The sequence below is a fragment of the Oncorhynchus kisutch genome, linkage group LG7, assembly GCF_002021735.2.
Source record: "Oncorhynchus kisutch isolate 150728-3 linkage group LG7, Okis_V2, whole genome shotgun sequence".
Classification (NCBI taxonomy): Eukaryota; Metazoa; Chordata; class Actinopteri; order Salmoniformes; family Salmonidae; genus Oncorhynchus; species Oncorhynchus kisutch.
In genome coordinates, this window is record NC_034180.2 from 51,262,425 (window position 1) to 51,272,424 (window position 10,000).

The following is a 10,000-nucleotide window of genomic DNA, read 5'->3' on the forward strand; positions in this document are numbered from 1 at the left end:
ACACACACACACAATAACATAAAACACACATATATTTACATAACACACATATTTACATGTGTGTGTGTTATGTTATTGTGTGTGTGTGTTATGTTATTGTGTGTGTGTGTTATGTTATTGTATGTTTGTGTTATGTTATTGTGTGTGTGTGTTATGTTATTGTGTGTGTGTGTGTTATGTTATTGTGTGTGTGTGTTATGTTATTGTATGTTTGTGTTATGTTATTGTGTGTGTGTGTTATGTTATTGTATGTGTGTGTTATGTTATTGTGTGTGTGTGTTATGTTATTGTATGTGTGTGTTATGTTATTGTGTGTGTGTGTTATGTTATTGTGTGTGTGTGTTATGTTATTGTGTGTGTGTGTTATGTTATTGTATGTTTGTGTTATGTTATTGTGTGTGTGTGTTATGTTATTGTATGTGTGTGTTATGTTATTGTGTGTGTGTGTTATGTTATTGTATGTGTGTGTTATGTTATTGTGTGTGTGTGTTATGTTATTGTGTGTGTGTGTTATGTTATTGTGTGTGTGTGTTATGTTATTGTGTGTGTGTGTTATGTTATTGTGTGTGTGTGTTATGTTATTGTGTGTGTGTGTTATGTTATTGTGTGTGTGTGTTATGTTATTGTATGTGTGTGTTATGTTATTGTGTGTGTGTGTTATGTTATTGTGTGTGTGTGTTATGTTATTGTATGTTTGTGTTAGGTAAATATATGTGTTTTATGTCATTGTTTGTGTTATATTTATGTAACGGATGTGAAATGGCTAGCTAGTTAGTGGTGGTGCCGCGCTAAATAGCGTTTCAATCGGTGATGTCACTTGCTCTGAGACCTTGAAGTAGTAGTTCCCCTTTGCTCTGCAAGGGCCGCGGCTTTTGTGGAGCGATGGGTAACGATGCTTCGAGGGTGACTGTTGTTGATGTGTGCAGAGGGTCCCTGGTTCGCGCGAGGGGGCGGTCTAAAGTTATACTGTTACATAATAAACAGACAGACACACATTTACATAGTGTGTGTGAGTTTTATGTCATAGTATGTGTGTGTTTTATGTCATAGTATGTGTGTGTTTTATGTCATAGTATGTGTGTGTTTTATGTCATAGTATGTGTGTGTTTTATGTCATAGTATGTGTGTGTTTTATGTCATAGTATGTGTGTGTTTTATGTTACTGTGTGTATTCTTTGTTGTTATTTAACCTTTATTTAATTAGTCAGGTCAGTTAAGAACAAATTCTTATTTTCAATGACGGCCTAGGAACAGTGGTTTAACTGCCTTGTTCAGGGGCAGACCGACAGATTTGTACCTTGTCAGCTTGGGGATTTGAAGTTGCAACCTTTCAACTGCTAGTCCAACGCTCTAACCACTAGGCTACCCTGCCGCCCTGTCCCTCTGGCAGGAAACTGCCTTCCCTCTGGCAGGAAACTACCTTCCCTCTGGCAGGAAACTGCCTTCCCTCTGGCAGGAAACTGCCTTCCCTCTGGCAGGAAACTGTCTTCCCTCTGGCAGGAAACTACCTTCACTCTGGCAGGAAACTGCCCTCCCCTCTGGCAGGAAACTGCCTTCCCTCTGGCAGGAAACTACCTTCCCCTCTGGCAGGAAACTGCCTTCCCCTCTGGCAGGAAACTGCCTTCCCCTCTGGCAGGAAACTGCCTTCCCCTCTGGCAGGAAACTACCTTCCCCTCTGGCAGGAAACTACCTTCCCCTCTGGCAGGAAACTGCCTTCCCCTCTGGCAGGAAACTGCCTTCCCCTCTGGCAGGAAACTACCTTCCCCTCTGGCAGGAAACTGCCTTCCCCTCTGGCAGGAAACTACCTTCCCCTCTGGCAGGAAACTACCTTCCCTCTGGCAGGAAACTTCCTTCCCTCTGGCAGGAAACTGCCTTCCCTCTCGCAGGAAACTGCCTTCCCTCTGGCAGGAAACTACCTTCCCCTCTGGCAGGAAACTACCTTCCCTCTGGCAGGAAACTGCCTTCCCCTCTGGCAGGACACTACCTTCCCTCCTGCAGGACACTACCTTCCCTCTGGCAGGAAACTACCTTCCCTCTGGCAGGAAACTGCCTTCCCCTCTGGCAGGAAACTGCCTTCCCCTCTGGCAGGAAACGACCTTCCGTCTGGCAGGAAACTACCTTCCCTCTGGCAGGAAACTACCTTTCCTCTGGCAGGAAACTGCCTTCCCTCTCACAGGAAACTGCCTTCCCTCTGGCAGGAAACTACCTTCCCCTCTGGCAGGAAACTACCTTCCCTCTGGCAGGACACTACCTTCCCTCTGGCAGGACACTACCTTCCCTCTGGCAGGACACTACCTTCCCTCTGACAGGAAACTGCCTTCCCCTCTGGCAGGAAACTGCCTTCCCCTCTGGCAGGAAACTGCCTTCCCCTCTGGCAGGAAACAACCTTCCCCTCTGGCAGGAAACTACCTTACCCTCTGGCAGAAAACTGCCTTCCCCTCTGGCAGGAAACTACCTTCCCCTCTGGCAGGAAACTACCTTCACCCCTGGCAGGACACTACCTTCCCCTCTGGCAGGAAACTACCTTCCCCTCTGGCAGGAAACTACCTTCCCCTCTGGCAGGAAACTGCCTTCCCTCTGGCAGGAAACTACTTTCCCTCTGGCAGGAAACTACCTTCCCTCTGGCAGGAAACTACCTTCCCCTCTGGCAGGAAACTACCTTCCCCTCTGGCAGGAAACTACCTTCCCTCTGGCAGGAAAATACCTTCCCCTCTGGCAGGAAACTGCCTTCCCTCTGGCAGGAAACTACCTTCCCTCTGGCAGGAAACTACCTTCCCTCTGGCAGGAAACTACCTTCCCCTCTGGCAGGAAACTACCTTCCCCTCTGGCAGGAAACGACCTTCCCCTCTGGCAGGAAACTACCTTCCCCTCTGGCAGGAAACTGCCTTCCCTTCTGGCAGGAAACTACCTTCCCTCTGGCAGGAAACTACCCTGTGATGTCACAGAGAAGCCTTTTTCAGGACCTCTTCTGATCTTTTTAACCACAGATCATATAAACATAGACACCTGGTATTGTTCTGGAGATAATGAATATGAGGGTGATGTGTTTGTTGTAAAAGTGTAAATAAAAATATCATTTTAGCAGACACTTATATCCAAAGCATATATATACGGTAGGAGTCCAAATTTTGGACACACCTACTCATTCAAGGGTTTTTCTTTATTTGTACTATTTTCTACTCTGTAGAATAATAGTGAAGACATCAACACTATGAAATAACACATACAGAATCATGTAGTAACCCAAAATATTTACATTGGAAATTTCTTCAAAGTAGCCACCCTTTGCCTTGATGACAGCGTTGCACGCTGATTACATTCTCTCAACCAGCTTCTTGAGGTAGTCACCTGGTATGCATTGTCTGGGTGTGTGTATTCTCTAGGTGACGTGTGTGGGCCACATCATAGGAGCGGTAGTAGCAGACACTCAGGCTCACGCTCAGAGAGCAGCCAAGGCCGTGAGGATCACCTACCAGGAACTACAGCCTGTAATCATCACCATACAGGACGCCATTACCCACCAGTCCTTCTTCCAGCCGGTTAGAACCATCCAGAGGGGAGACCTGGACCAAGGGTTCACACAGGCTGACCACATCCTGGAGGGTGAGTGTGTGTGTGAGGGTGAGTCTGTGAGGGTGTGTGAGTGTGAGTGAGTGAGTGAGTGAGTGAGTGAGTGAGTGTGTATGAGTGTGAGTGAGAGTGTGTGAGGGTGAGTCTGTGAGGGTGAGGGTGTGAGTGAGGGTGAGTCTGTGAGAGTGAGGGTGTGAGTGAGGGTGAGTCTGTGAGAGTGAGGGTGTGAGTGAGGGTGAGTCTGTGAGGGTAAGGGTGAGTGTGAGGGTGAGTCTTTGAGGGTGTGTGAGTGTGAGTGAGTGAGTGAGTGTGTATGAGTGTGAGTGTGTGAGTGAGAGTGTGTGAGGGTGAGTGAGTGAGTGAGTGAGTGAGTGAGTGAGTGAGTGAGTGAGTGAGTGAGTGAGTGTGTGATCATGTGTCTGTATTACCAGGTGAGATGCATATGGGAGGCCAGGAACACTTCTACCTGGAGACCAACGTTACTGTAGCTGTACCTAAAGGAGAGGATGGAGAGATGGAGCTGTTTGTCTCTACTCAGTCTGCTACCAAGACCCAGGTACACACACACACACACACACACACACACACACACAGACTTGTGCAGCTAACCTAGTGGGGACATACAATTCAGTCCCATTCAAAATCGTATTTTCCTTAACACATCACCCTAACCTTAACCCAAAAACCTAACCTTAACCCTAACCCTAGCTCCTAAATCTAACCCTAGCTCCTAACCCTAACCCTAACCCTAGCTCCTAAATCTAACCCTAGCTCCTAACCCTAACCCTAACCCCAGCTCCTAAATCTAACCCTAGCTCCTAACCCTAACCCTAACCCTAGTTCCTAAATCTAACCCTAGCTCCTAAACCTAACCCTATTTCCTAACCCTAACCCTAAATCTAACCCTAGCTCCTAACCCTAACTCCTAAACCTAGTTCCTAACCCTAACCCTAACCCTAGTTCCTAACCCTAACCCTAAAACTAACCCTAGCTCCTAACCTAGCTCACCCTAAAACCCAATGGAAATGACATTTGAACTTGTGGGGACCAGCAAAATGTCCCCAGTTGGTAAACAACAAAAACGGTTTTACAATTCTTGTGGGGGCTACTGGTCCCCACAAGTATGGTTAAACACATCCACACACACACCTTCAAACACTCACTCACTCTCTCTCTCTCTCTTTCTAGTCTCTGGTTGCTAAGGCGTTGGGTGTCCCGGCCAGTAGAGTGGTGATCAGAGTGAAGAGGATGGGAGGAGGATTCGGAGGGAAGGAGAGCAGGTCAACCACCCTGTCTACCATGGTTGCTGTGGCTGCTCAGAAGTAAGATGATGCACAAATGTAGATCACTCCAGATTCAAAGCAAAATTGTTCGTTTTTGTAGGTTCGCAAGACGTCGGGAGACACTGTCCAGACCAACAACAACAAAAAATCAGGGCCAGGAGCTTGGATTGAACCCGGGTCTATAAAATGAGAGTCAGCTACAAAACTAAACCGTGGAGTTTTTTTGCTAAGATGGTGAATGGGCGTAATCCGTGGACTCCAGGTCCAATGGTAGCATGTTAAATCCCACTGATGGGCACTGCTATAGAATGTTAAATCCCACTGATGGGTACTGCTATAGAATGTTAAATCCCACTGATGGGCACTGCTATAGAATGTTAAATCCCACTGATGGGCACTGCTGTAGAATGTTAAATCCCATTGATGGGCACTGCTGTAGAATGTTAAATCCCACTGATGGGCCCTGCTATAGAATGTTAAATCCCACTGATTGGCACTGCTATATAATGTTAAATCCCACTGATTGGCACTACTGTAGAATATTAAATCCCACTGATGGTCACTGCTATAGAATGTTAAATCCCACTGATTGGCACTGCTAAAGAATGTTAAATCCCACTGATGGTCACTGCTATAGAATGTTAAAACCCACTGATTGGCACTGCTATATAATGTTAAATCCCACTGATTGGCACTACTGTAGAATGTTAAATCCCACTGATGGTCACTGCTATAGAATGTTAAATCCCACTGATTGGCACTGCTAAAGAATGTTAAATCCCACTGATGGTCACTACTGTAGAATGTTAAATCCCACTGATGGGCACTGCTGTAGAATGTTAAATCCCACGGATGGGCACTGCTATAGAATGTTAAATCCCACTGATGGGCACTGCTATAGAATGTTAAATCCCACTGATGGGCACTGCTGTAGAATGTTAAATCCCACTGATGGGCACTGCTATAGAATGTTAAATCCCACTGATGGGTACTGCTGTAGAATGTTAAATTCCACTGATGGGCACTGCTGTAGAATGTTAAATCCCACTGATGGGCACTGCTATAGAATGTTAAATCCCACTGATGGGGACTGCTATAGAACGTTAAATCCCACTGATGGGCACTGCTATAGAATGTTAAATCCCACTGATGGGCCCTGCTATAGAATGTTAAATCCCACTGATGGGCACTGCTATAGAATGTTAAATCCCACTGATGGGCCCTGCTATAGAATGTTAAATCCCACTGATGGGCACTGCTATAGAATGTTAAATCCCACTGATGGACACTGCTGTAGAATGTTAAATCCCACTGATGGGCACTGCTGTAGAATGTTAAATCCCACTGATGGGCACTGCTATAGAATGTTAAATCCCACTGATGGGCCCTGCTATAGAATGTTAAATCCCACTGATGGGCACTGCTATAGAATGTTAAATCCCACTGATGGGCACTGCTGTAGAATGTTAAATCCCACTGATGGTCACTGCTGTAGAATGTTAAATCCCACTGATGGGCACTGCTATAGAATGTTAAATCCCACTGATGGGCACTGCTGTAGAATGTTAAATCCCACTGATGGGCACTGCTATAGAATGTTAAATCCCACTGATGGGTACTGCTGTAGAATGTTAAATCCCACTGATGGGCACTGCTGTAGAATGTTAAATCCCACTGATTGGCACTGCTATAGAATGTTAAATCCCACTGATGGGCCCTGCTATAGAATGTTAAATCCCACTGATGGTCACTGCTATAGAATGTTAAATCCCACTGGTGGGCCCTGCTATAGAATGTTAAATCCCACTGATGGGCCCTGCTATAGAATGTTAAATCCCACTGATGGGCCCTGCTATAGAATGTTAAATCCCACTGATGGGGACTGCTATAGAATGTTAAATCCCACTGATGGGCCCTGCTATAGAATGTTAAATCCCACTGATGGGCCCTGCTATAGAATGTTAAATCCCACTGATGGGGACTGCTATAGAATGTTAAATCCCACTGATGGGCACTGCTATAGAATGCTAAATCCCACTGATGGGCCCTGCTATAGAATGTTAAATCCCACTGATGGGCACTGCTATAGAATGTTAAATCCCACTGATGGGCCCTGCTATAGAATGTTAAATCCCACTGATGGGCACTGCTATAGAATGTTAAATCCCACTGATGGACACTGCTGTAGAATGTTAAATCCCACTGATGGGCACTGCTGTAGAATGTTAAATCCCACTGATGGGCACTGCTATAGAATGTTAAATCCCACTGATGGGCCCTGCTATAGAATGTTAAATCCCACTGATGGGCACTGCTATAGAATGTTAAATCCCACCGATGGGCACTGCTGTAGAATGTTAAATCCCACTGATGGTCACTGCTGTAGAATGTTAAATCCCACTGATGGGCACTGCTATAGAATGTTAAATCCCACTGATGGACACTGCTGTAGAATGTTAAATCCCACTGATGGTCACTGCTGTAGAATGTTAAATCCCACTGATGGGCACTGCTATAGAATGTTAAATCCCACTGATGGGCTCTGCTATAGAATGTTAAATCCCACTGATGGACACTGCTATAGAATGTTAAATCCCACTGATGGGCACTGCTATAGAATGTTAAATCCCACTGATGGGGACTGCTATAGAATGTTAAATCCCACTGATGGACACTGCTGTAGAATGTTAAATCCCACTGATGGACACTGCTATAGAATGTTAAATCCCACTGATGGGCACTGTTATAGAATGTTAAATCCCACTGATGGGCACTGCTATAGAATGTTAAATCCCACTGATGGACACTGCTATAGAATGTTAAATCCCACTGATGGGCACTGCTATAGAATGTTAAATCCCACTGATGGGGACTGCTATAGAATGTTAAATCCCACTGATGGACACTGCTGTAGAATGTTAAATCCCACTGATGGACACTGCTATAGAATGTTAAATCCCACTGATGGGCACTGTTATAGAATGTTAAATCCCACTGATGGGCACTGCTATAGAATGTTAAATCCCACTGATGGACACTGCTATAGAATGTTAAATCCCACTGATGGGCACTGCTATAGAATGTTAAATCCCACTGATGGACACTGCTGTAGAATGTTAAATCCCACTGATGGGCACTGCTGTAGAATGTTAAATCCCACTGATGGGCACTGCTATAGAATGTTAAATCCCACTGATGGGCACTGCTATAGAATGTTAAATCCCACTGATGGGCCCTGCTATAGAATGTTAAATCCCACTGATGGGCACTGCTATAGAATGTTAAATCCCACTGATGGGCACTGCCGTGTCAACAAACTTCTCAAAATTTGATGTTTGGAGAATTGTGGGAAAAATTCTAATTTCGCAGTGAGACTGGGAGGTTGTTGTGAAATGCACACACTCGGGCGCACACAACCAAAAAAATGGATGCAAACATACAGTACACAGACACAGACACAGACACACACACACACACACACACACACACACACACACACACACACACACACACACACACACACACACACACACACACACACACACACACACACACACACACACACACACACACACACACACTTCGTTACTTGAAACTCTCTTTGTGTGTGTGTGTTGTGTCAGGTTGAAGAGGCCAGTGAGATGTATGTTGGATAGAGATGAAGACATGCTGGTGACGGGAGGACGACACCCCTTCTATGGACGTTACAAGGTAGGACATGCCTGTACACACACAGACGCACACGCACACGCACACGCACACACACACATTCAAACACACACACACAGACACAGACACAGACACAGACACAGGCACAGACACAGGCACACGCACACACACACACATTCAAACACACACACACACACACACAGACGCACACGCACACACACACATTCCCACTGATGGTCACTGCTATAGAATGTTAATGATAGGCTACCACAAGGATAGGCTACCACAAGGATAGGCTACCACAGGTATAGGCTACCACAGGTATAGGTTACCACAAGGATAGGCTACCACAAGGATAGGCTACCACAAGGATAGGTTACCACACGGATAGGCTACCACGGGGATTGGCTACCCCGGGGATAGGCTACCAGAAGGATAGGCTACCACAAGGATAGGCTACCACAAGGATAGGCTACCATGGGGTAAGGCTACCACAAGGATAGGCTACCACTTGGATAGGCTACCACAAGGATAGGCTACCACAAGGATAGGCTACCAAAAGGATAGGTTACCACAAGGATAGGCTACCACAGGGATAGGCTACCACAGGTATAGGTTACCACAAGGATAGGCTACCACAGGTATAGGCTACCACAGGGATAGGCTACCACAGGTATAGGTTACCACAGGTATAGGTTACCACAAGGATAGGCTACCACAGGTATAGGCTACCACAGGTATAGGCTACCACAGGGATAGGCTACCACAGGTATAGGCTACCACAGGGATAGGCTACCACAAGGATAGGCTACCACAGGTATAGGCTACCACAGGTATAGGTTACCACAAGGATAGGCTACCACAGGTATAGGCTACCACAGGGATAGGCTACCACAGGGATAGGCTACCACAGGTATAGGTTACCACAAGGATAGGCTACCACAAGGATAGGTTACCACAAGGATAGGCTACCACAGGTATAGGCTACCACAGGGATAGGCTACCACAGGGATAGGCTACCACAGGGATAGGCTACCACAAGGATATTAATAATATATTTGCGTTTGTGACTTAAGAAAGAAGTACAGAAGTAATGTATGTTGATCTTATTTAATTTTGAGGAGAAGTGAAGGCTATGGACTAGTGCTCAATATGTACACATAGATATGCAGAACGTGTGCATCTACAACACACACTGTATAGGCCTACAATACTACTATAATACATTGCATGCTGGCTAGTTAATCTACAGTTTTTTGTTTAATAAAAATTATGAACAAGTTACCTACTTTTCCTTCCTGGTATATACAGTAGGTAGCTAGCATGCTAGAAGCTTACTATGGCTGGAATCTTCATGTAAGCAATTTTGACTATTTAATCTCTCTCTCTCTTTCTGTCCCTTTCTCTCTCTATCGTTCTCTCGGTCTCTCTCTGTGTGTCTCTCTCGCTGTCTCACGATTTGGTCTCTCTTTCTCTAT

At 45.5% G+C, this 10,000-nt stretch overlaps 1 protein-coding gene across 4 annotated transcripts in view; it reads left to right on the forward strand.

The window, feature by feature from the left end:
* The window catches only part of xdh (xanthine dehydrogenase), a gene marked incomplete in the record, with an annotated part of 66,860 nt that overhangs the window by 45,115 nt on the left and 11,745 nt on the right, over positions 1-10,000 (forward strand). For all 4 annotated transcript variants that reach the window (XM_031829284.1, XM_031829280.1, XM_031829283.1 and 1 more), the window contains 4 exon segments: positions 3,384-3,603; positions 4,002-4,126; positions 4,759-4,892; positions 8,477-8,564. In XM_031829284.1, the coding sequence (XP_031685144.1) occupies positions 3,384-3,603; positions 4,002-4,126; positions 4,759-4,892; positions 8,477-8,564 (567 nt within the window).